This window comes from Hyposmocoma kahamanoa, unplaced genomic scaffold, assembly GCF_003589595.1.
Source record: "Hyposmocoma kahamanoa isolate Upper Pololo Valley unplaced genomic scaffold, ASM358959v1 88, whole genome shotgun sequence".
Classification (NCBI taxonomy): domain Eukaryota; kingdom Metazoa; phylum Arthropoda; class Insecta; order Lepidoptera; family Cosmopterigidae; genus Hyposmocoma; species Hyposmocoma kahamanoa.
Window position 1 is genome coordinate 18405593 of NW_020654466.1, and position 27728 is coordinate 18433320.

Below are 27728 nucleotides of genomic sequence, written 5' to 3' on the forward strand. Positions count from 1 at the left end.
ATTGTTCAGTGGTACCACGGTGGTACCACATCGCTAGACAATGAAGGCGATTGAGATGACAAACAAAGTCAAGGGTCCAATGTTTAGGGCTAATCTGGAAGTACTTCGGAGCTCTATCCTCCTAACCTTAGAACGAATGACCAGTACCAACCACTGTGTTATTTTCGTATGCATTTAGAATTATGTGTATCTATTGCCTCGTGTACATTTTAATTAGAAAATGCAGTGAGAATAACACATGTTAACTAAAGTGGCGAATATTTCACGTATGTCACGAACCAGTCTGTTGTTCTTAAATATGAGCTTCCGCGGCGGTACAGAAAATTCTGTTATTAAATACCACGACCTAAGTTACTTAATATGTCAAGTAGCCAAGTGTACAAATAAACTATTATGTACATAGGTACATATCCATATCTGTAGGTGAGAGGTAATGAAACCTAAGTTCATATTTTGAAAGATCATTGGGAAAAGTGCCCAATAATCTTTCAAAATATGAACAGTATGTAACATTTACCCATTTACACAAATGAAATAGGGTGCAATAAGTTGGTAAATAAGTATACTTTACAATGCTAGGGGTCGCATACTTGCAGGGAATGGGAAACCCAATACATAAGCATATTAGTCGTCTATTCATTATACCATATTCATATAAAAATGACGTATAATGTATAAATAAAAATGAGTATTAACTAAAACTATTGCAATTGCCTACATAGCCATTTCATATTTATTTAAATCTATAAAAAGTAGCGGAGTTAGATTTTACAGACACTATTGACTTCTTAGGTTTTCGCGATTGTTACACATAAGAAATGAAACTATTTTTCCGGATTTAAATCGCGTATATTTGTTTTTTCAAACAAACCGACGTTTCGGGCCCTTTACAGGTCCCATGGTCACGGTTGACTGGGACCTGTAAAGGGCCCGAAACGTCGGTTTGTTCCTTTCTAGTAGTTAAGCTTTTATTGAAACTTACCTGTATATTATGAAAATAACGCGAAATATACGCGATTTAAATCCGGAAAAATAGTTTCAATTCCTATTTGCAGAAACTATTATTTGCATGGCAATGCAAAAATGACCGGGAAAGAATATGATTGTTATATGCAAAACGCATCGATTAAAAAATGTATATACGGAATTAATACGAGCCTATAACTGTACAATAAAAAGGTATTTCGGTTATATACATAAAATTTTACAAAGCGGGTAAATATTTGAGCAATTGTCTTTACATGTTTTTACAAACTGCTATAAAAAGCTAAAAGACTTTAAGTCCGATTATCGTTTGTTTTTTATTTAACACATTTTATTTAAACTTAAGTTTGATTTTAAATGCCTAGTTTAGAGTTTAATTCTCTTTAAAACGCTCTGCAGTAAAAAGTACTATTTGGCTTTTAAAAGTTCTTTACCTGTCAGCTGCAGATGTGTTCTTACTCTAACTTGTGCTATTGAAATTTGCATAAAATTTAGGTAAATTATTTTTAATAAATAGATAAATTTAATTAAAAATTCCCGAATACCACTTTTTCCCGGCTGCTATTTCTACTAAATAAAAAGTTTTGGCCACCTAAAGGTCCAAACCCAAAAAGTGTCCGATGACTCAGGTGGCGGTCTTTGATGACATTTTTAACATAATAAATTAGATCTATATATTTTTTTCTCTTATTTTGAGCTCATTTTGTATACTATTTCCTGTACTTAAGGTCTTGTTGATAGTCAATAAAATAATGTACTCACGACCATTGTGGATGACGCGTGTTTTGATAGATATTACACGAGTAGCCACAATAAGCGCAATAACCACAATTTTTAAAATTAATTCCATTTTTCATAGTCCCAATTTTAAAATACCTAGGTCACCAAAATACACTTATAATTTGTATTCATGTATACATAATTTTATGACGTCATATTGCACAAAAGTTTATTTAAATGTATTATTTATTTTGCTACATTTTATTTCATTGCTAAGACACTTGCGCTCGCGCGGTTTTCTAACCACTACACTGCGGGTATGATTTCCAAGTCTCTTTTAAAACTGCAATCAATTATTTGGAAGGACAGAGAATGGCGTGGAGTGAAAATTGTTGAATTTTTTGTTGTATTGATTTGGGGCCAAGCCAGTGGTAATACATACTTTGTTTAAGTATCTGTTTCAAATTTTGAATCTAATAATAAATAATTATTTTTTAACTATGTAACATTGTTTATTTTATTTTATTTTATTTTGTTTTATGGTATCAAATAACGGGACCAATAAGTCGTGTGTCTGGTATAAGTAATATGTCTGTTCATAATAGTCTCAGTGCCACTCAGAGCTTTCAATGGCAATGACCTATGGGGCACTGTCACTACTCTAGTCACCTTGAGACATAAGTTGACATGTCACATGTGCCTATAATTTCGCTAGCACCTTTATTTACCCTTCAAAAGCGGAAAGTAGTAACGCTTACATTGCTGCTTGGCGGCAGAAACAGGTAAGGTAGCAGTACTTCCCTGTACGAACTCTTTCTCGAGAGGCTCTAGTGCTTCGAGCGTCAATAAGCTCTTGCAACTTCTGTTCTTTTAAAATAATAATTATACCAACACTAGTGTCGATTAATTTGTACAATGTTTAACCCTCATAATTCTGGCTTAGGGAGCTAAACGGAGGTCTATCACTAAATTCCTTGCCACGCTTGTCTATACGTATCTATACGTACATACTAGAAGTATTAAATATTTCTTTAAATAGAAGAAGTCATGAATATTTTTTTCATACTGTTAATTTCCCTAAAATCACAAACACAAATACCACCACCAAAATTGTATCCAATTTTGGGTATTTTACATTAAACTGCCTCCGTGGCCGAACGATTACCATGCTGGTCTGCCACACAGAGGTTCCTGGGTCAACTCCCGGGCCGGAAGAAAATTTTTTACGGCCTACATTAATTTCTCTCGTGAGTTGGGGTGTAATTTGTGGTTGCCTTGGTGTGTGTCTATGGCAACCGCGAGCCCGCATGCAAAGTTTCCCTGGTTATTCATAATAAGTAGTGATAACGCCAATTCCTATATAAAATTTAAAAACAAACATTTCGATTCCGTGCCATCTCTGTTCTATACAAAATTATATCGTTATTGTAAACAATTCACAGAGGTGACATATAACCGCTTAATTATAATTAAAGCGTATTTAACGTCTGCCCCCAAAAAAATACAAATGAATAATAACTTACGCCAACAGCTGTGTTCGCGCAGAACTGTTGACGCACAATAAATCGAAGGCCACCTGTTTTCATGCGTTTGGTGGTTGCCATCCATTATATCTATGGTGCCGTCTCAGGGTTCTTTATCACTGTCGGTGAGAGCTGTTTAAGGTGTTTAAGGTGCGACACGCGTCGAAAAATGCAATATCGATCGTCTGCTTTTTATACATTTACTCGATTTTGTCTGATCACTCATATTGATCGATGGAAAATACGATATCGATCGTATACTTTTTACATATTTACTAGATTTAGTCTGATCACACATGTCGATCGTCTGCTTTTTACACATTTACTCGATTTAGTCTGATCACACATGTAGATCGATAAACAATACGATGTCGATCGTCCGCTTTTTACACATTTACTCGATTTAGCTCGATCATACATGTGGATCGATAGAAAATACGATATCGGTTGTCAGTTCCTTACAAATTTAGGTACTTTGTGACAGCGTTCTTCATAGCTCGTCATAAAACTTACCTTTCAGGTTCTTTGACTCGATATCATCTCAAACCTGATTGTTGCCGCAGCCGATACTTCTTATTTCTTCTTCTATCTTCTTATCTCTGCGTTCCGGTTTTGAAGGGTAAGAGTGCTGGTGAAATTACAGGCACATGGGACTTTTTAACTTGTCTCAGGGTGACGTGCGGAGTGGCAGTGCCTATCAGATGTTTGAGATTTAAATCTCTGAGTGGCGATGCAACTGTTATGGATAGGCGTGTCGCTTAACATAAGATGTACGAATTGTTCATCCCATCACTTCGTATCACTAAACAAAAATAAAGCATGAACACAAATATATCGCAGATCTCCGTCCCAACTGACGTCAACCCCTTACGTGCCGTACATTCTTCTTATCACACTGATGGCATTCACTGTTTATTTTTGCCATCGTAGTGAAAGCATTTGCCAGTCAGTGTAAGGTACTCGCCGATTGTAGTCCAGTAGACCTATCACGATAGGGCGCGACTTGCGCGAGAGTGACATAAAACGCGAGAGTGACTTATAAACTCCTATAGATAATCGATATATCTCCCGCTTTTATCTCGTGCAAGTCGCGCCCTATCGTGCTTGACCTACAGGGTAGGCCAGATGTACTGGAAGTTCCTTCCATGCACCTCACTTGCCGTATGCTGATCATACGGATACCCGGAGGAGCTCAACGCATAAAGATTTTAGCTACCAGTTAACAAGATTCCATAAAGAATTGTCGGTTGACAAAAGAGTTGACAGTTACGCAGAGTACCGTTCTGATATACGATTTTTCCCTATGAGTTATAAAGGTACAAAAAAACCCTGAGAAAAAAACACTGTTTTTTATTTTTTATAATACCAAGGTGACGGAACGAAATGTATAGTACGGACAACGGCACATCAGACTACACATTTTTGTTCGAAAATCGCCTCTATTGCAACGGAGCAAGATACGTCAATATGTAGCTTGATGTGCTGGCGTGTACATTATTGCAGAGGCCGGGAAGTAAGGGATCGCTAAACGAATATCAGTACAAGATCATGCGCCAGCGAGGCCTTGTACTAGTACGAGTGAAGCAATCCTCATTCCCGCCGAGGCTTATATAGTGCTTTTTTCAAACAATCATCGTCATCATCATCATATCAGCCGGAAGACGTCCATTGCTAAACATAGGTCTCCCCCAAAGATTGCCAGACTAGTCGGTCGGACGCGACGTGCGAGGAAATAATAAAAAACTAAGAGAGGAAGACGTGTGATAGAAAAAGTAAACAAATTAATATTAATGAATATTAAAATTATTATTTGATATTTTACATTCCATTACTGTATTCTCGTTATCGCTCTTGTCACTAGAACCATTTTCGCGATGAAAGTTCAAAAAAGACGAAAAAACACAAACGGTATCACAACACTTCAGATTATTTTACCGCCATTATAAAAGTAAGAGGTACAGGGCATTTGGCTGTATGAGTTTTTCTATTGCTTGTTTACATAGCTCATAGTTAGTAGATAGATCTAAAAATTTAGAGCAGCGGACATTATTAGATTTTCATGCTTACTTTGCAGGCCTTGGCCGGGAAGAGTCGCACGGTCCATAAACGACTATCTTCCCGTGTTCGTTTTTGGAAAGTAACACAAACACTTCCGAGCATGTTTGAGAAAAGTACATATATATATTATTCCGGATTTAAATCCGGGAAAATAGTTTCATTTCCTATGTGTAACAATCGCAAAAACCTAAGAACTCGATAAGTACATTTATGTATAGGTACTTCTTAGTCTCACATAAGATAATTAGGGACAATAGTGATTAATAGTGACCGGATATAAGACTGTCGTAACACTATTCTTCTCTTTTTAGTTTCGTGACATAGAGATACAATGACACAATACGCCTTTTTGCTTACTTCAAAAAAAGAGATCGAATAAATGTCGGAATGCATTAAATGGGTTGAATGATTTTGCATAGTTTAATTTATGGACGACCTCGGCCATTGATTGCTCTCGTGTTATCATAGCTCTATAATATAGTAGGTTTACGGTGGTCTTAAATGTGTAGACATATGAGCTACACTCCAACGGCATTTGAAATGTAAAAAATAGTTGGCATGCAATCTGAAAAAAGTGTAGTGCAGTAGTCACGCTTTCATCATCGCGGCCAACACCTAGTGTAGTCCGCTTACGGCATGGCTGCATGCTATCTGCACACTGGCTGCATACCGACTGCATTAGCAGTCTGCAGTTGTGATGCTGTCGCACCGACTGCATCTAAAGTGCATGTCAATAATTACTTTTTGCAATGGGCATGCAGTTTCTGTGATTATATTCTAACATAAGTTTATATTTATCGTATTACATGAAACCTAGTACAGGATTTATAGATATTGAAAGATATGTGAAGACTTCAGGAACGTCTTAGGAGAGTTTTGTAAACTACATCACAGTTTTTCTTTTCCGTTATTGTGCAGTTAATGATTGGATGCAGTTATGCAAACCAGAACCAGCCCCCGACACGAGCGACAATTTTAATTTTACCACAAAGGATCAATATATTTACTTAAACATAAAAAACAAACATTATTTGTCGAATCTGAAATCATGTAAATTTGGTGCATGATTTCAGTTGGGCATGGTACATTTGTTTTTTAAACAAACCAACGCATCGGGTTCTTTACAGGTCTCATAGTCACAGCTGACTCGGATGGTCTCCTTGTTAGTTGCGATCATGTGAACAAATATATAATTAATATTAAAGGAAAATGTAGTCTCTGCTGAATCTCAAAATTCCAGGCAAATATCACCGTGCTTTGATCACGGTATAACATCGTCACATCTACAGCCCTAAAAACGAGTAAAACCAGTTCAAGGGCGTTAAAAAAACAAGCGAAATTAACTTTCATTTCTGGTGGAAAACTTATGCTTGTGTGTGCCAATTAAGTGTCGTCAAAGTAGTTCCACTTTTTGTAATTTGAATGAATAATAATAATATGAATAATAATACCCCATCCTAATAATGCTTTTTAAAGGAGACATATATATAACTGCCTCTGTGGCCGAACGGTTACCATGCCGGACTGCCACGCAGAGGTCCCAGGTTCGATTCCCGGGCCGGGAGAAATATTTGTATGGCCTACATTTATTTCTCTCGTGAGTTTGGGTGTAATTTGTGGTTGTCTATGTGTGTCCATGGCACCCGCGACACAGGGTTTCCTTAGTGCGGGGCTATGTTGAGTGTGTGCGTTATTATTATTATTATTATTATATATGTAATAGTACAGTAATAAAACGTGCATTCACAATATAATGCGAAACGATTACGAAAACTGGAAGAATTTCAAAGAACTAGTTCTCAAACTTTACACGTTCCTTTCTCTTTTGTCTCAGTATAGGTTGTCGCACGGTGGGCTGAAAATCGGCTTTCATAGACTTAGGGATTTCAATTTGCAAGTGTCAGTTTTTTGCCGAATATTGCTTCTTTTAGTTATTACTATGTACAAATATGACACCCGAGTTGATTATGTTCAAAAACGAAGTAGTTATTTAAATAATTCTTTTTCCAAAAATTTTGTATGAAACTTGTATGAAAAATCGAATTATCTTTTAAACGGCAAGGAAAACCGTAATATCCTTACAAGTGGTTATAGTACTAATTATTTATGATTTTTTGGCATACCTACTCCAGATAACGGTCATAAATGCCTTTTTTTTTTAAAATCATCAAAATATTTTATTTAATTTTACTTGTGAAACCATTGACTTACAATTATATGGACGTCGGGTCCGCGCTAAAAAGTGTCCGCACTTGTAAGGCGCTAAAATCGTATACAGAGCGCCAAACTCCGCTTTAGTCTTCATTTGTTCTACTGACAGCGCGATACTGCGATGACATTACAATTTAAATTTCGAATAGGTTGACTTGGGACATTTTTTTCGTGGTTTTTGTATTAGACCCGTCGTCCATTTATTTGTAAGTCAATGTGTGAAACGAAATGATTTAGTCTTTCAGTTGAGGAACACAATCTTTTTACAACACGTAACATAAAATACTCCCAAAGATAGAGATAGAGAGAAGAATACTCCCTATATTCCCAAAGAGTAGGCAGAGGTTTACAGTACACTCACACTTAGACAAATATTGTTTAGTTTTATAATGAGTCTAAAAACAAGTGATTAAGTAAGTAATTACAACGACATTGTCTTCTAATGAGTTAGAATAGGTGACTAAATGATTCTCAATACCGCACAACAATGCCAACTATGGACTTAATTAAGCTTTTTCTGACGAGTAAGCTATGTTGATTAGTTGTGCTTTCAGTTCTAAAAAAATATATATTTTTTAAGCGCACATATTTTTAAACTCTAATGAGGGTAGTTAACTAATTAACTAACTAATTATCGACTTTTTGCAATAAAAGGGCTAACATTTTGCTTAATAATTTATATCGTTCATAACTGTGTAACTGCTAACATTAAATCTTTGCTCAAAATTTGTTTTTTTTTAGACAAGTAGTTTAGTAGTAGTTTTTTTATTTAGACTTATTCGTTCTTCTAAAAAGTGAGAGTACTTCATTTAATCATGAAATATTGTTTGTTGCTATTGTATCGCATAGGCGATTGCCTTGCTGATGAAAATCAAGTAACTCTGAAAGAGTTTTGTCGGAGATTCACGCGAGCTGCTTTACAGGGGTGGTAGAAATCCAATCGATTCATTGATAATTTCAGAAGACTATACGGGAATTGGCTGCAAGCAAATATTCATTGGCCAAGTAGTGTGCAAACTTTACTTCATCAAGAACCAACTGCTAATGAGTTACTAGGCACACACCCAGTCTCTCAAGAACCGTCTACTTCGTCGTGTGTTGGAACAATGACCAAAAGATCACGAAAACCTTTCGAAGATCTGGAAAGCAAACAAAAAAAGAGAAGATCTGATGATCATGCAGGCGAAAATTCCAGTGAATTAGCATATGCAGCTGCAGCACGTTTGAAAGAAGAAGGGCATGATGATATCGCATCTGTAATCGAGTATATGATAAAAAATCCAGCAGCAGCCGTTACAATTAATAAAACGCTTAAGAAACCATTGAGAAAGCGTCAAAATTATTGTATTATTATTATTATTATTATTATTATTATTATTATTATTTCTTTTTTGTATTTCTTGTACTCGACTGGTGGTCGGATATTTGGAACCAGGTACGGGCCTAAGCCAAGTATTCTGGTTCGGTTGTGGTATTGTGAGGGGATGTGAGTGAGTGGTGATTTTTTGTGGAGTTTGTGAAGTCAGGTGTATTTAAGAAACGGCGGACTATTGAGCATGTGTCATTATTATTATTATTATTATTATTATTATTATTATTATTATTAAACTGAAACAAAACAAAAACTTTCAAAGTGGCAATATATTACGTTGCGAGAGGCTGTCATTCGGGAAGGTGCTGAGGGTATTTATCCATCCTACTATAAAGTGTAACAAACCAAGCTTGATTGCTATCCTCCGAAGCAATCAGTATCAGTTACGGATTCATCGGCCAGGATTATCCTTCAAGCTTTACTTGACATCACGGTGACTAGGATCCTTCAAAGTCTTTCTGATGATGTGCAAAATAAACAGCTAAAGCTAATATCTAAGTGGGGATTTGATGGTGCTTCCAACGAAAGCCGATACAAACAGAAAATGGAAGGCGAGCAAGATGATTCAAGCATTTTCATGACCACATTAGTGCCATTAAAACTGACAGATGGAGATAATACTTTATGGACGAACCCAAAATCTTGCTCTTGGCTTTGTATTGTCGTCCAGTTCTGTTTACTTTTGTAAAAGAGAGCGAAGCAGTTATCATTGACCACTTAAATTAAGACCCTTGTCCCCACAGAATGCAGTAATAGTAACAGTGTGACTCATCAACTAATGACGACAATGATCGACGGTAAAGTCTGCACTTATCTTTCTGAAGCCAGATTAAATGCATCGTGCTACCTGTGTTTATCGAAACCAACAAAAATGAACCACTTAGATGCTGTAACATCAAAGACCGTGTGTTCTGATATATATGAGTTTGGCTTGTCATCCCTACATGCCCGAATAAATTGCATGGAATGTCTATTACACATTGTGTACAGACTTGACTTCAAACAGTGGGCTGCGAGAAGTAATGAGCACAAAGAAATGTTGCAGACAAGAAAGAAACTGATTCAAAATAAATTCAAAGATGAGCTCAATCTGTTGATTGATATAGTGAAAGTTTTTCGAGTTTCCCAAAGAAACTGCAACTATTACCGGGTTGGATGAAGAACTTATCAAGAGATTTGCTGATATTTTGCAGGCAATCACATCTGGAGAAAAGATTGACGTTGTCAAATTCAAAGATTTTGCCCGCAAAACAGCAGAAAAATACGTGGAATTATACGACTGGTATTACATGTCGGCAACTGTGCATAAATTATTAATTCACGGGGCTTTTAGGAACTTTTAGGAGCAATTATGTCAATAATAGAGAAAAACGACATTGTGCCTATTGGGACTCTTTCGGAAGAAGCCTCAGAGTCTCGAAATAAAGATTTCAGGAGATTCCGGGAACATCATTCACGGAAAAGAAGCAGGCAAAATTCAAATCAAGACCTGAATATACTTCTTGTATCTTCGGATCCTGTTCTAAGTGCACAAAGGCCTAAATTAGATGCCAAGAGAAAGCAGAGCTTTTTTGCTGAAACTCTTGATCTAATTCAGTTTCAGCAGACTGAGTTCGAGTTTTTAGATATCTCCAATCTGGATTCTGACTCCGAATTGGAGTCCGACAACGAGAGCGATAAGGAGAATTTGTAAATTTAATTACATATTATGATTTCTTACTATTTTTGTAAGTTTATTGTAAGGTTTAAGTAGTTATTAATTCATCAAATTAGTTATTAAGATATTTTGTATGTTGTATTTAAAGTAGGTACTGCTTTTTTAAATATTTTTTTGGTTTTTAGATATTTATGTAGTTAACTAGAAATGTTTCATTTTTAGTTTTGTCTTTGGTTAGGTTTTAGTATATGTGCTTAGGTATTTATTATTTGATATAAAGTAATTTTTTTAATTTTGTTTCAGTTTAATAATATTACTTGAAAGTTTTATTGTATGTTTAAATTTTTTTATACAATTGTATTGTAACTTCATTTGAATTAAAATATTTTTTGTATCTATTTTATAGTATTTTAATATTTTTGTAACCTCTGTTTTATTTAAATTATTAATAAAAAATAATAAGAAACATATATTTTTTATTTCATCTTGTTTTGTATATTCTTATTATTTGGAAATACTACGTTCTTAACTTAGACACTAAAAGGAGAAACAGTTCCTTTTAGTGTGTAACTTAAGAATGTACGTTAAGAATGTAAATAAACAAGAATATTTTAACATTAAATAGGTAGTTGTAATTACTTAATCCCTTGTTTTTAGATTCATTAGAAAACTAAACAATATTTATCTAAGTGTGGGTGTACTATAAACCTCTGCCTACTCTTCGGGAATATAGGGGTGATGCTGTTTTATGTAAAAAGTTTGTGTTCCTCAACTCAAAGACTAAATCATTTCGTATCACATGTAAAATTAAATAAAAATATTTTGATGATTTTTTTAAAAAAAAAACGGCATTTATGACTGTTATCTGGAGTATGCCAAAAAATCATAAATAATTAGTACTATAACCACTTGTAAGGATATTACGGTTTTCCTTGCCGTTTAAAAGATAATTCGATTTTTCATACAAGTTTCATACAAATTTTTCTAAAAAGAATTATAACTCCTTCGTTTTTGAACATAACCAACTCGGGTGTCATATTTGTACATAGTAATAACTAAAAGAAACAATATTCGGCAAAAAAAATGACACTTGCAAATTGAAATCCCTAAGTCTATGAAAGCCGATTTTCAGCCCACCGTGTGTCGTCACTAGGTCTAGTAACCAACCAAGTAAAGAACGCAACGTGCCGAACAATGAACTACCGGTACCTACCGTCTATTTGAAAAAATAATTATACTAACTACTATCTTATGTTGTGCTAATCACTAATAATTAAAACCGCCCTCTATCAAACTATATTTGAACAAAAATGAGACCATTGAAGCTATATCGTTCACGACGGCTACGCCGTTATCAGTTCTTTAAGGTTCGTTATAGTGATTATAGATGGCGCTATGAATAATAAAAAGAATTACTCCTGTTTCTATTTTTTTTTACATCCTCTATAATATTTTTACATACTATTTTCAACTGTACAGCCGAACGTACTATAGGGAAGTGAAAGAAATTAAATGTATTTGCACGGCTTAAGAAAATAATATGACTATGATATATTAAATATGTGTTCTGTAGATGGACCGACACAATTTTTTGACAGTTTTGGGGTCAAATTTGCATGCATCATAGTAGAAGCTGATAATTTTCAGCAACATTTGAAAGAGCTAACAATAAAAAATAGAACATAAAATGTCTTTTTTTTATATGAGTTTTTTGTAGTATCTCTTATTTTGACCACGTGTCGAATAATTCCTATAACATGCAGCATATCGTTGGAAAGGGTTATGAGTAAGAGGATAAAGTACATTTCAAAATAATTTAGTATTTTTTAATGAATTAAGTTTTAATACTTCAATTTTTTTTCAACTTTAAAAGCTCACCAGTACTTTGTTTGAAAATGTTTGTTTAAAACTATGATTTATTTAAACCAACCAAATTTATTTCGTGCTACCTTAAGCAAAAAAATTATTACGATATAAAGGCGAGATTTTGTGTAATTACACAATAAAAACGTCATATTTCTATTACCGTGACACCTAGGACATGGGGTCAACGAGAAAACGCTAGCAAATGACCCAAACTCCCCAAACTCCCTTAAAATTTTGTCGGATCATCTGTAAAACACCCTGTATAGAGAAAAAAAAGAAATTTATGTCTACGCTGTAAGGTATGATAGTAAATTGTTACAGGTACAAATAATTGGGCACACGTGGGCCGTTTCTTTCTCTTACAACCTAATTTGACGTTTTTGACACAACAGCTAACAATATCCAATATCAGTTGTATGTATGAATATTACTCATATTATTATTATAATGTAACTACAATGTATATGATATACAATAATTTATAAAATAATGTATAAAATTTTAATTGACTAAAATAAATCTGAAAAATGAAAATTATCTGAATTTGATCATTGTGAACAATATTGCAAAATTTAAATATTAGTTTACACTTATTAACTAAATTTATTAACAAATATTCTTTTTGCAATTGGGTTTTGGTTAAATTAAAATAATTTAATAGAATTTTATTTAATAATTTATTTACTATGCATAAATAGTCTTAAAATTCGCTCAAAAGGAACAACATTCGTAATAAATTAATGATAACAGCCACTGAATTAATTGCATTGGTCTTAAAATATATTTTATTGTATAATTAATTAGTTTCAAAAATAATATTGACAAATAAATACTTACATTATTATAGGAAAAAACAACATTATTCAGTGGTACAGGGTCAAGAGGTCGTTACGCTTGATACTGTAGACTATAAAATACTAAGATTTAAATTCCCTTTATGCCGCTTGTAATAAAATGCGGCCTTAAGTAACTATTACATATTTGACATAATTGTCACAGTGCTTTTATTTTATACAAATATACATGGCATAAGTTAATAAGGTACAGAAAATAAAATTCGTACCACATGCTCATTCTCCCAGTTTTTCTACATTGGCCCAGCCGGGAATCGAATCCAGGACCTCAGAGACAACGACACCATGAAAACCGGTGTGCAAGCCACTTGACCACAGACGTCGTCGCATTGCGTCAGTGAGTACAGAATGTGTACTAAAAAAAATTACATAGTAATTTCATCATATAAATTTTAAGTCTTTCGTTGAACAAAATAACAAACTTCTTAAATTTTTTCGGTTGAAATCTGGGAATACTTTTGATTAAAAGAGATTACGTAGATTGCAACATATTCTTGTATCGATTGGAACATTCAGGATATAATCGTTAAGGCGATTATTCCGTAGATATAAGAGGTATCAATATGCTTTAAACTGATATTGAAAGTAATAAACATCACTTTGTTTTTATTTAATTGAAATATAGTTTCATTACCTTATTTAGAGCAGTGTCGTAATCTGTAAACTTATTGTTACCTCTTATAGTAGGGAAACCAGAGCCTCGCTAATGTCATATTATATGTATCCCATACAAGCGTTTAAGCGTGAAACACCGCGTGGGCTCGTCTCGCGCTTTATATATTTAGTTTTATTTCTAAAAACTTCTTCATCGTTTTACTTATTACGTAACTTAATTTTTGATATTAAAGGTTTTTGATATCTCTTATATTTACGCAATAAACGCCTAGGGCAGCTTAACTATTACACCCTGTATATTATTGAGTTTCGTCTGGCACGTACTTGGATTCGAAGGTTTCTATATTAGGTTTCTATTGGGTATATAACTCTATAGCTTAGATTTTCGTTGATACAGCAACAATGAGCAATCTCTGATCGTCTGGAGTTTCATCATCGTCATTTCAGCTAAAAGTTGTCGACTTCTGGATTTAGGCTTCCCGTAAAGATCATCACAACGAGTGAAACTGACTCTGCAAGTTGCTCTGCAAAAACGAACTTGCTCTGCAAGTTTCACTTGCATATCAATACCCGCAACCTTGACCGGTTCATCGGTTCACCTTGTGAGTAACCCGACAGGTCGAGTCGAAAACTCTTTGGTCACTCCGGTTATCGTTCTTTGAGTAATTAATGCGACTTGCTCACGGCCATTTCAATTTAGCAATTCTTTGGGTTGTACCGGTAACCCTGGTTCTGTTGCGGATATCTTCGCTCCTGATTCGATTTTCATTAGAGTTCGAAGCCCATTTAGAGTTTCTCTTCAAAATTACAAAAATAAACGTAAAACTTATGAAGTGCTTCTACTATGAACTTACTGTAACAGTTGTCACTAGCAATCGCGTAAAGTATTTGAGAATTTTGTATGGCAAATTGTGCAGCGCCCTCTAGTGGTTACAAGAAAAAGTAATATTTTACAGAATTTTATTTTTTTACGCCATCGTCTCGTAGTAGAGGTAAAGTAATTAAAAAAGAATTACCGGTAAAATAAACTGAAATAGAATGAATTTCCTATGAACTTTAATTTATACAACTTAGATAACTTGACATAAATGATCAGAAATATTTTTAACGAATACTTACATGGTAAATAGAATAGAGTAGAAAACCTTTATTGCAACGCTACAACACGTATGTGCAACTTCGTGTACTGTTGGCATGCATACCATGCAAACTAAGCACTTCTACCGCATTTATTGTTCTCTGGTGGTTTGAAATTTCAATTATAATGATCGTATAATTGAAATTTCAACTATAACGTCATAACATTAAGAAATACCTATTCGTCACCTAAAAAGTCCTTACTTTGCCAACCCCTCAGTGGGCGCCGGGTATAAGTAGATAAAGGCATCACTCATTGATTTCGTACCCTTTAAATATAAAAAAGAATGTGGCTGTTTACAAAAATAACAGAAAATGACCAAAAACTTAAGTTGACGTAATGTTGTAGGTATTGGTTTCTTTCATGTAGCACGCATTGTTTTCACGACTTTCATGTGATAAAAGCACTTTTGACGTATGATTACTTGAGGCTTTATTAAACTTCGGTCTTATTCCACTACGGGTGCAACTTATTTTTGATCAACTTTGTTAATCTATGGAACTAACTTAGATATGACTGTGTGGTTGATTTCTAATAATATTTTATTTGATAATGATAATGATTAAGTTTTATCTATTATTATTCGTAAAATCCAATTAAACTATATTCATTTCACAGAAATGTCCGGACGGCAATCTTCAGGCATTTTAAAGCCTGTCCAAGTAATCTCTATCTAATGTTTAGTATTACGCGTTATGAATTTTTATTTGAGACCATTAAAATTTAAAAGAAATAAATATCGTACACGTAGCCTGTATAGTCGATACCCTAAGATAGTATATTTTTAGTAACAGTAGAGGTTTTTGTGAAAGATTTCCTCCAGGGAAGCACTGCCACGACTTACCTATTTCTGCCGACAAGCCGTAATATGAACATTACTGCGGCCCAGTTTTGAATGATAAGGGTGGTGGTGAAATTACAGACAAATGGGACTTCTGAACTTTTGTCTCAAGAGCTGCACTGCTCTGTTTTGGACTTGCGTGTCGCTTACCATCAGGCCCACGACTTGTTCCACACACAAAACAAAAACCTGACCCCTTACCCGACCATTTGGTTTTTTCATGTAACAGAAAAGTGATAAGGTTGAATAATTCTTCAGAGCACTCACCACGGTATATTCGATAAAAGGATAAAACCAAGCGATGCAATATCTTACGCAGTTGCAGAGGTTCAAGGTGGGATGAGACCTCTTCATTTTTGATACATAACAAGGTCTCAAAAAAATTCTTGACGCGTAAACTAGTTTAGAAATAACAACAATTAAAACAATCGAATACTAACTATCACAGCTGATATGCTCATTAAGACTATACTGAAGATTTGTGGTCGATGATAGACCGCATTGGAGCTCCAGAAACCGTTGTGATGGTTCCTCACTCTACAGTTGAAATGGTGGTCATCACCAAGACACATGGCGTAGGCCATGAAATGGGGGATGGCACTTTGTTCAAAGCTCGACGTGAACAGATGAGACCAGGGTCCCGAGGAGTAGACTGCAACGTCTTCTCCGCCGTGCGTTTCTGAGTCCAGAGGAACTAAACTGGGATAGGAATAATCGTGAGCTCCTGAAACAATAATGAAAAATTGTTAAAACAAAATAAACAAACTAATTAGAGCATTTTCAGATTGTTTAACAACAAAAGCCGTAACCTTATTGGCCACATCTGCAAAATGACAACTTCTGAGTAGACATGTTTGAAGATTCTATGAATGAAATTACTTTTTTATGTTTAAAAAGAGAGTTATAAAATTTCACATTTACATATTTATTTCAGTAGTTCGTATTATTTTTATGACTGTTATGTGATTGATAAAAGCACATTAGGCTTTATTTGTAAGTCAATGCCTTAGGCTTTATTATACCAAGGGTACGAAAAGTTGATTCCATAAAACTTTAAAAGTTTATATATATTTTAATTAATAATTGATGTGATTTACTTAAAGAGGTATTCTGAAAAATATTTTAATCAAAACTTTAGTGGCATCAAGTTAGGCTTTGAATTTTAAATGAGTTAGAAGCAAGAAATAACACATAAAATTTTTTTAAAAGGAAATTTACAAACCCACCAAAAAGTGATAAAACTAAATACTAAAATACTCACGAGATGTGAACTGCTGATTCAACGTGACATCGACTCTTTTTCCTTCAGGACTGATAGACAGAGCCTTTCCATTCGCATAGCTAATGGTTGTGTAGGGGATTCCATCCATTCCTGTTGTAGTATCTACTATACCCAGTATGTCGTTGCCCCTTGAAGGATATCCAGCTACTGTCATCGTGTGAGCGTGATCAGCTGTCACCACAATCAAGGTATCTTCTTGGTTAGTCAATAATTGGGCTTTTTTAACTGCTTTGGAGTATTCAACTGTCTCGTCTAAAGCTAAATACGCGTAGCTATCGTGGTGCGCGTGATCAATTCTGCCACCTGGAATTTATTGAGGAAAAGAAACAATCAGATGTTGTTATTAGCTTAGTCATACATAAATAAGAGCATGCCAAGCTAGTCAATAAGATGAGAGAAAGAGAAAATTCATCTATAGATGAAACTAAACATGGAAATACTTAGATGTGAAATATTTGAGACAATGAAATTATGTTATTAGTCGTAGTGTGTGAGTAGCAAAACAGCCAGGCTCAACTTCGATTGGGACGTTGACCAGATGCAACCCAAGAAGTGGGACAAACATTGTCACTCCTTGGGTGCCCGAGGGTGGAAAGCGATGGCGGGAACGACCGAAATGGTGTTGGCAGGACGGTCATGATGGGTATAATATATATAGTAAGTGGTGGGAAATCGCCAAAGACAGGGAACATTGGCGGATTGATGGATGGCGGAGACTTTGGCAGCAGTGGGTCATAGTAAGTTAATAAAAAAATGGACACAAAATTGGGTTCCTAACGGCGAAACGCATAAACGAATATCGAGTGTCCATTCGGATATTCCTACGACGGGATATGAATCGATTAGGGAATTCCTAAAACAATTTCTGGAAAAATTTGAAGAATAAAGTTTTACTTGTGAGTTTAAATATCATAGAGGCAAGAAAAAAATCATTTGCACTTAACGTGAGATCAATTACTTACCTTCAACGAACAAAAAGTATCCATTAGAACTCCGACTGAGCATCTTAATGGCGACCTCTACCATTTCTTCCAAAGTAGGCTCGTTTTCAGCTTTCAAGTGATACGCCATATGGTCATTATTAAAAAGGCCGAGGAGGTACTCTGGCAACTCGTCTGAGTTAAATACCTGACAAAAACCAACGAACACAAATGTTACATATGTTACTTTAATTAAAAATTATTGTGATCTTGCAACAGATTGTATTTATTTTTCTTGTCTAGTTGAATATGCGTCCTGGTCGTAAACTGATGACGATCAGCATCAAATCACTTAAAAAGTATGTACTGATCAAAAAAATTGGAGACAGTCACTGTAAGGCAGTAACACGTGGTGTCTCTCCACTGTTAATGGTCAAGAGCAAGGATACGTAAAAAACTTCACATAACAAATATTTGGATAACTTTTACGAGTAATGGGCAGGATAGGGAGTGCCGAAACCACTTCCTGAAATCTTTAGTAAACCTAATACAATGCCAAGAATCCTGAAGAGCTTGAGTGGTTCATGTAGGACCATAGACTCTATGATGTTGAGTTTCAGAAGCCATACGTAGTAGTTTATTCACAATATGATTCGACAGAGTCGTAAGAAAATCTTTGTACGTGCAATACATGCTTTTTTGCCTTAAATCTATTATAACTTAGGATAGGAATCTTGGTGCAATTAAACTATTTTGTACCTTCATCAGCTCATTCCTATCAGTAACGTACTGGTGAGTGGCTTTCTTCCCGACTTTGTCTTCATGCCACAAGTCAAGCAAATCGGTGTTGTCCAGTCTCTTACCGATGTTGTCTGGTGTCGTCGTGTTAGGCAGAAACTCTCGTCTACCACCTCCCATAATTACCTGAAAATGGGATTAATGTTTTGATAAGTTCCTTATTACGGGACGAATAAGTCGTTCGCCTGGTTGTATTAGACACGCCTACCCATAACAGTTGCAGTGCCACTAGAGCTTTAAATAGCAAACACCTGAGGGGCACTCTCACTGCACGCGTATACTCACATTAGCGCTTGGCGTCAGAAATAGATATCATGGCTATATACTTCCCTAGACGAAATCTTTCGTGGGTAGCTCTACTGCTACTATTTACTCTGTTACTTTCTGTTTTTTTTATATGTTAATACCTTGCGTTATGTATTTCACACCCAATATTCTATACTGGACAGGATTATTCGAATTATTAAACAAATTACGGAACCGACTGACTAGCTAAGAAGAAAAAACTAGAAGAAACGTTGACAATGTTACGTGTGTTATTGAGTTGATTTTATTGCATCTACATAATAATCACTGAAGATTCTGCTTTGATAAGAGTAGCTCCTCTTGGGCAGTATCACTTCTTACAGCTTCGGCAGAAGATAAGAGAGATATCCGGTATGATAATTTCAAATAAAATGTGCTGAAACTTTGGTATCAAACCGTGTGTGGTATCAAACAGTGTTTGGCATATATGTGTTGCGTAAAACGAGCGACTAGTTTTGTGTACCGTTTATATGACTGTGGAATCACAGTACATTTACTCAAATGTTTTGTAAGCCCGTAAAAATATACATAATTTCGTTAAGAAACAAGATGTCCGTAATATTATTAACCTTAGAACTAAGTCCAAACTCATGGTACCACGATTTCGTTTAATTAAGGTAAACGATTCTTTTGTGCACGTTTCTATACGTTTTTACAATAAGATTCCGGAGCACATATTAAGATTACCGTTTCCTATGTTTAAAACTTACATTTAATTAGAGGTCATTTCGTGATTTTTATCAATTGAGGAAACTTTATTGTTTTATGTTTCTGATTAGTGTCAATGCTTGAATATATCGTGTAGTTACTCATACCATATTTTATTTTGAACTTTAAAGTGGATATACCCCTCTAAAATCAAATCGAAGATTAGGAATTTTTCCTCTGCTCCCTCAGTTTATTTGAAAATAGCAATCCCTACAGTTTCTTCCTCGTTCTTTTCAGGGAAGTCGGCACAGTGAACGAGCAGTAGCTTAAAAAATGACATTTTAAGTATAAAAATTTACCTATGGAATAAATGATTATTTGACTTAGACTTTGTTATCACCATCAAGGCTTATTATGTTCGTTGTATTTATACATGTACGTGTCCTAGATTTATCACAAATAAAGTTTTGAGAACTCGATCACATTTGAATAGTTAGAATATTTTTCTTTAAAGACCATCAGCTTCATTGATTGTTGTTATATCGACAATGGCATTGGATATTGCGGCTCAAGAGCATTTCTCAGAAATGAAGGAAAAAAAATACAATAACAATTGATGCGAAGTTCATGGGCAATTATTCAATGAAATTAAAACGTAATAAGGTATTTATAGCCTATTGACTTGTTAGTACAATATTTGTTTATCATCGACTAACGATTATACGTCACAAGATACTCAACGTAAGTGAAATTCTAGCCTTTATTGAAAGAAAGTACGATGCAAAAGAGTAATTCCTGAGATGAGTGTATTTTGTGTAGCGCAATAGGGCGCTCTGTTAGCCCAACTTCATTTAAAATTAAAAAATTTGTTTGGATCTAAATTGCGAACATTTGTTTTGTTAAACAAACCAACATTTATAACTAAAGCTCAGAGTAGGGTGGTTTGCTCTAATATTAGACGACCAAAAAAAAATTTGATGACCAACATCTCAGTTAGCCTTGAACGGGGGACCAGACTATTTTCAGGCTCTTAACTGAAATGTTGGTTTGTTTGTGTTCGCGCCGATATCAAGGTAGACGGCGTTTAAGTTAAGTTCGTCTACCCTTTCTTCTTTTAATATTTATATTGCAATCCTTTTTAGCTTTTTGGTAGCAGTAGAGCGCCTTGTGAAGGAGTTCGTCCAGGGAAGTATTGCCACCTTACCTATGTCTGCCGTCAAGGAGTATTATCTGAATTACTGTGTTTCGGTTTTGAAGGTTAAAGGCGCTGGTGAAATTACAGGCACTTGAGACTTGTTAACTTATGTCTCAGGGTGACGGGCGCAGTGGCAGTATCCTTCAGATCTTTACGATTTCAAGCTTTGAGTGTCACTGCAACTGTTATGGACAGGCGTGTAGCTTACCATTAGCCGCACGACTTGTTCATCCCGTCACTCGATATTATAAAAAAACCCTGCTGCAGCTGAACTACTTTTCATAATTGGGATAGTCTATACCTAACCGACCTGAGTAACGGCCTTGGATCACTCATCGGTGATCGTTTAGCTGCGTGGATGCAGTCTGCACAGTCCTATTTTGCCTTGTGTGAAATACCGCTTGTGTTTTACTGTGTCAGTGTCCTGTGCTTAAACACTTTTAGGTGATAAATCAAGTGATCACCATCATAATTGGTAGTCTCCTCTGACCACCACTGAGCTGACGGAATTGCCACGCATTCCACCGCATTTTGTCGGAGATCCTTAATTAGAACGTCTGCTGGAGCTTGAGAAAGTGGGCTGCTTAGGACATTATACGAGCACGAAACCCACCTCTAAAGTCAGTTATTCAGCAGTCCTTTCATCTGCCCATCCGTCCCCTATACAGACATTGCTTTCTATACAACCCACTTTTCTTCTTAAAAGCGTCACAACGAACGTACCATACTATCAGCTCGTACGGTCACATACAGTTTGAAAAAACAAATGTTCAAAATCCGAAAAAATAGTTTCATTTCCAATGTTTAAAAATCGAGACAACTTACGAACTCGTCATCTTTTTGTTTAATTTCTTAATACATACACAAGATATATAAAAGATGATCATACGCACGAAATGTGTTCAGCAATAGTGCAATTTAATATAATGTAAGAATTAGATTTCATCGTTTGAACATTTTGCAGAATGATTGACAATGAAAGCCAATCAACTGCGAACTGTGATGTTTTAAGAACGGTTCGTTACGCTAAACGTAAAATCTGTGAGCATTCAAGCATATTGTAAACATTGACATAATTCGTTACTCGATTACGATAAAACGAAAGGTAAGGAAAAACTATGTAAAGGATTGTTTTAGTACCGCATAATCTTAGTACAGAGTAACTAATAAAACCGAACACAAAAGTGGATCACTGAGATACCCTCTTTCCAACAAAAAAAGAATCATCCAAATCGGTTCAGAAATTCCGGAGTTATCGCGTAACATGCGTACAAAAAAAAACATACAGACGAATTGAGAACCTCCTCCTTTTTTTGAAGTCGGTTTTTACAGCTTTTGGAATTCGTTACGCTTTCTATTTTGGAATTATTTATACATTTCTGTACATTACAAAAAATAAATAAAATACAAAAAAATACTCGTCGAGTCCAGTTTAGTGAGCCCAAACAAGATATTTCTTGCTTCTGCTGTAATTAATAGAGAATTTGAGTAGTCTACGGACTGTTGTGATAAGATCAAAATACAATGACCGGTGCAATATGGAGGCATGGCCTAACCTTATACTGGCATGTCCATAATCACGACGCATTTTAAAGCACGTAAAGCCTAGATTCTGAATCTATTCCTTGATTTTCATTTAAAGCAGCGGATTTTTATATATTTAGTAACAAAAAACCTTCTTTTCCGAACTTATAACTGTTTAATAATAATTCAACAAACTTATAAACTTGCATTCTATACATATTGGTAAAAAAATACCCAGCTGCGCGTCAGTAGGGACGTTCTTATAGTTGTGATCTCTCCGACACGTCTACTATAAGGGAGATGCCAGGGCGTTGCGTGTCGTCGCAACTGCGTTGATTACAACGGACTGAGTGTCACACGAGCTGTTCCGTCTACACGCGCTGTTTCGACGCATCGTGTGGCATGTCGTTCTCATTTATATGTAGTACAACGCAGTTGCGACAACGCAACGACGACGCATCTCTCGTGTGGCATCTCCCTAACAGTTGCAATGCTACTGCGCCCATCACCTTGATATAAATAAAATAAAAAACATTCATTTTATGTCTAATATCTGTACACTAACAGGAAAAAGAGATGATGATCTTTGAAACAGCTGTAAGCTACAATAGATAAAAGTGTACCCCGCTGCATTGACTTACAATTATATGGACGTCGGGTCCGCGCTAAAAAGTGTCCGAACTTATAGGGCGTTAAAATCGTATACAGAGCGTCATTCACGCTTTAGTCTTCGTTTGTTCCACTGACAGCGAAGCAATCAAAATTTGACAGTACTGCGATGACATTACAATTTAAATTCAACGTTTTAGCTTTTTCATATTCCTTTACATGTCACTACGTTTAAATAGGTTGACTTGGGACATTTTTTTCGTGGTTTTTGTATTAGACCCGTCGTCCTTTTATTTGTAAGTCAATGCCCCGCTGCCAAAAAATTATATTCATTTTGGAGCCATCTTTTTGCGTTAGGTATTAAAAGAATTGTAGACAAACTGTAAATAATATATTCATAATAGGTAAAATAATTACCACGTCTATAGTCGTTAATGTACAATGGTACATTGATCTGAATTATTCCTGCTAAATGACGTCAATTGTATACTTTTTTTGTATAAATATGTACATTTAATATGGTAAATGCATTCATTATTGAAAACTTCACGGTAAATTATAACTTACACGAGCTCGAGACTCTTTACATATGTTAAATGGAAATGTCTTACTTTGTAACTCACTTTGTAAATTTGAATATTAGCTTGACGTCTAGTATATTTTATAACCTCGGAGTGACTTATATTGTTAAGTGATCAAAGTTGTTTATGACGATGGAAAATTTTTGTTTTCATGTCTAGTAGTTAAATTCAACATTACAAGTTGGCCCTTTTTTACCACGAAACGCCTGTCCATAACAGTTGCAATGCCACACAGAGCTCTAAATCGCTATTACATGAGCCAATGCACCCGTGACCCTGAGACATGAAAATTTCAATGTGCCTATAATTTCACCAGCATCTCTACCCTTTGATACCGGAACGCAGTAATGCTCACATTACTGCTTGGCGGTAGAAATAGGAAATTGGCAGTACATCCCTGGACAAACTCTTTCACAAAGGCCTCTACTGCTACGTGAGCTACCTAGCGGTAGCTATAAGAACGGTTAAATGTAGCAGCAGAGCTCTATGCTTTTTTATAATACTAAGTGACGCGACGAATAAGTCGTGCGTTTAGTAGTAAGCGACACGACTATTCACAACAGTTCCTGCGCCAATCAGAGTTTTAAATTGCAAACATTTTAGGGGAGCTGCCACTGCGCCCGTCACCCTGTGACATTAGTTGACAAGTCCCTTGCGCCTGTAATTTTACCAGCGCCCTTACCCTAAATGCAGAATGTTCACTATTGACTAATATACTAAGATATTGTATTTCTCACCTTAAATTGTCTTCCAGGATCATTTGCGATAAGCTGGTAGGCAATGTCGTGGCAACCCATGGACAAGCATTCCTCAGGTACGTCGGCGTCCGATTCCCAGTTCCTCTCGGAGGTATGGGCGTACATACCTGCTGGTGACGCATGGGTCACTCGTGTTGTTGTCACTAGACCTGTAACGAAATGACAATTTCATTTAACCACCTCCGTATGCCGAGGTTAATTTCTGGTATAATCAATTTAGCGGTCATTCTCAGATTAGTGTCCATGGTGTCCACTATCTAATTTCCGTGGCAATTTTTATTATTTAAATACTCAAGTATATTCTCGTGTAACTATTAAAATAATATTACACGATAAAAATCGAACACTTAAATAATAAAAATTGCCACTGTAATTAGGTTATCTCTCTTTTCATTTAATAGATAGGTGACCTATCTCTTTTCAGCGCCCTAACCTAGCTTCTGTACAATGATTCTTGTCTGGGTGTTCTTAGCCGGTTTGAGATCAGGCAATATTTTATAACACAGGGTGCTTGAGTGGAGGCCTAGAGCAGAGTACAGAAGTATATGTAGGCAACCGACCCCCTATACTCAAATTCAAAGTCAAAGAACATTAATTCCATAGAAAAAATAAATTTACAAAGACACGACGCAAGCACATAGAAAAATTCGTGAGGGAGTTGGTATAGCGTCTGCCACGGCATGCAAGAAGACGTGTCGGTTCAAATCCGACCGGATTGAAGGAATTTTTTCTGACTGTTCGATCTTTGTATTAATAATTATAACAAACTAGTGGAATAACTTCACAAAAAATAATTGAATAGTTGTTATTTGTTTAATAGTTTAATTAAATAAATTTACATTTGAAAACGTCACTTTTTAAGCTACTGTGCTGACTTCCCTGAGAAAAAGAATAAGAAGAAGAAACTCTAGGGACTGTGCGTTCCTAATAAACTTAAATACATTGATTTTTTTTTTTAATATCAAGGAACGAACAAGTCGTGCGCCTGATGGTAAGACCTGTCCACAAAAGTTGCAGTGCCACTCAGTACTTTAAATCGCAAAGACCTGAGGGGCACTGCCGCTGCGCTGAGACATGACCTGAGACATAAGTTGAGAAGTCCCATGTGCCTGTAATTTCACCAGCACCCTTACCCTTCAAAACCGGAACACAATAATGCTGACATTACTGCTCAACGGCAGAAATAGATAAGGTGGTAGAACTTCCCTGGACGAACTCTTGCACAAGAATCTCCTACTACTACTGCGCATACTAGAATATACTTTGAATGTAATTTGTATGTTATGTCGTCTTTTCATACACTTTATCTAAACGTAGTCTTCAATTTTGTAATATGACTTTTCTATTAAAATACTCTTAATGTAATTTTTAAACCAAGCAAATGATAATTTTAATACAATGCTCTGGAATCGTATTGTAAAATCGTATACAGTTCCCCATAAACACGTCGTTTACTTTAATTAAACGGAATCGTGGTACCAGGACTTTGGACTTAGTTCTAAGGTTAAGGTCTTGTAACTTGGTAGAAGTACTACTTATTTGACCGTAATTGTTTCGGATCTATGTCAGACGGAGAACAGAGTACAGTGCCTGGTCTTCATTAGTTATAGCTTTTACGTGTTATATATGAAATTTCAGACTTTTATCCAACAATTTGATGGCCTTTTGTATTCATACAAACCATAATTAGTAACAATACAATTTTTAATATGTGAACAAATGTGGTATTTTTTTCTGTTCATTTGCAAAGTAACAATTGTTCATTTACTACATTGTTAACAAGTGACACTAAGTATCTAGAAATTACGTCAACAAATTATTGTATTATTTATATTCATCTATCTTTTGCGAAAATATTCCACTAGTTTGTTATTATTACCGATACAAAATACAAAGAAAAAATATTACAAAGTAAATAGTAACCATCAGTACCTATTTCTGCCGCCAAACAGTAAAGTGAGCATTACTGCGTTTCGGTTTTGAAGGGTACCGGTGAAATTACAGACACATGGGACATTTATCTTATTATGTGGCGAGCGCTGTGGCGGTGCTCTCAGATCTTTGAGATTTAAAGCTCTGAATGACACAAAACTGTTATGGACAGGCGTGTCGCTTACCGTCATGCGCACGACTTGTTCGTCCCATCACTTAGTACGATTAAAAATATTTTTTTCTTTGTATTTTTCGATCTTGGTATCAATAATAATAACTCATTATACGTCTCACATTTGGGCACGAGTTTTCCCTATGGAGAAGGTTTTGGCCATAGACTACCAAGCTGGCATGTTGGGGAAGAATGGTACAGGACCTTTCAGGAGAATAAATTCAATTCGGTATAGTAGTCAAATGAAATGAGGGATATGAGAATCGAGAAACGCGTAACTTGTCAATGTGTCAAAATAGTGAAACATTAAAATAATAGTGTAATAGTTTTCGGACAAATAAACCAAAATTAAGGTTTTCAATCATGTTTTTTGATTGTTATAGTAACCCAGTAGGATGATCTATAGTGCTGATTTCTCACGGTCCGTGGTTGCACGGGCCGCGCCGCGCGTGCTCGTGGCATCACGTCATGGGAGAGTGCCGCCATTGCCGGGGCGGCCTCACATTGTATAGGCTCGTGTCGCGACCCGTGATATCACAGGCCAGGAGAAGCCACCTTATTACGTCGATGTTTTTGTTAAAACACCATAATTATCACAGAACAATAATGAGGTTCCACTTCAGGAGCATTATTCGCTTTGATATACATATAGGTACCTCTCCGCATGTGTACGTAAAGTTATAATAATTTTCATATCTGCCACCTACCACTTTATCGCTATTGTAAAGTAATGCATTACACAAGTATTTTGCATTTCTAAAGAAACAAATAACTTACCAACATCAAATCCACGGTCTAACGCCCACTGACCGATGGAAGGAGCCCAATTTGCTTTATGCAACTGCGAGGTACAAGAGCCTCTGGTCACGTTCCCATCGAGACCAATAACGCCGTATTTCGTCTTCACACCACTGAGATACGACGTAGCAGTGCACGCTGAGTCCGGCACTTGAGCGTCAAGGCAGTAGGTCTGAAACAAAAAACAAAAATGCTGTATTCTGGATGTAAAACACTTTTTTATCACACTTGCTCGCAAAGAGTGTCATGACATGCAGACAAAGTTGGCTGTAATGTCCTAAATTACTTACATTACCACCCTAGGGCGATAATAGATATTTAATAGCACTTCTCTTATACGTCAAAATTAAGCAAACACTTTTAATG

At 35.7% G+C, this 27728-nt stretch overlaps 1 protein-coding gene across 3 annotated transcripts in view; it reads right to left on the reverse strand.

Annotated features, from left to right (window-relative positions):
• Positions 1 to 13024: 13024 nt before the first annotated feature.
• Positions 13025 to 27728, reverse strand: part of LOC113235616 (membrane-bound alkaline phosphatase-like) — a 66108-nt gene continuing 51404 nt past the window's right edge. The window contains exons 3-9 of one of the 3 annotated variants that reach the window (XR_003310884.1): positions 27342 to 27534; positions 24440 to 24609; positions 18801 to 18965; positions 18084 to 18249; positions 17101 to 17424; positions 16158 to 16563; positions 13025 to 16101 (exon numbers count right to left, since the gene is read on the reverse strand). Coding sequence is in view for 1 of the 3 variants with exons in the window: in XM_026471386.1 (XP_026327171.1) it covers positions 16259 to 16563; positions 17101 to 17424; positions 18084 to 18249; positions 18801 to 18965; positions 24440 to 24609; positions 27342 to 27534 (1323 nt within the window). In the remaining 2 variants the exon portion in view is untranslated. Of the gene's footprint in view, positions 16564 to 17100; positions 17425 to 18083; positions 18250 to 18800; positions 18966 to 24439; positions 24610 to 27341; positions 27535 to 27728 lie in introns of all 3 variants that reach the window. The other 2 variants (XR_003310883.1, XM_026471386.1) reach the window with 2 other exon arrangements.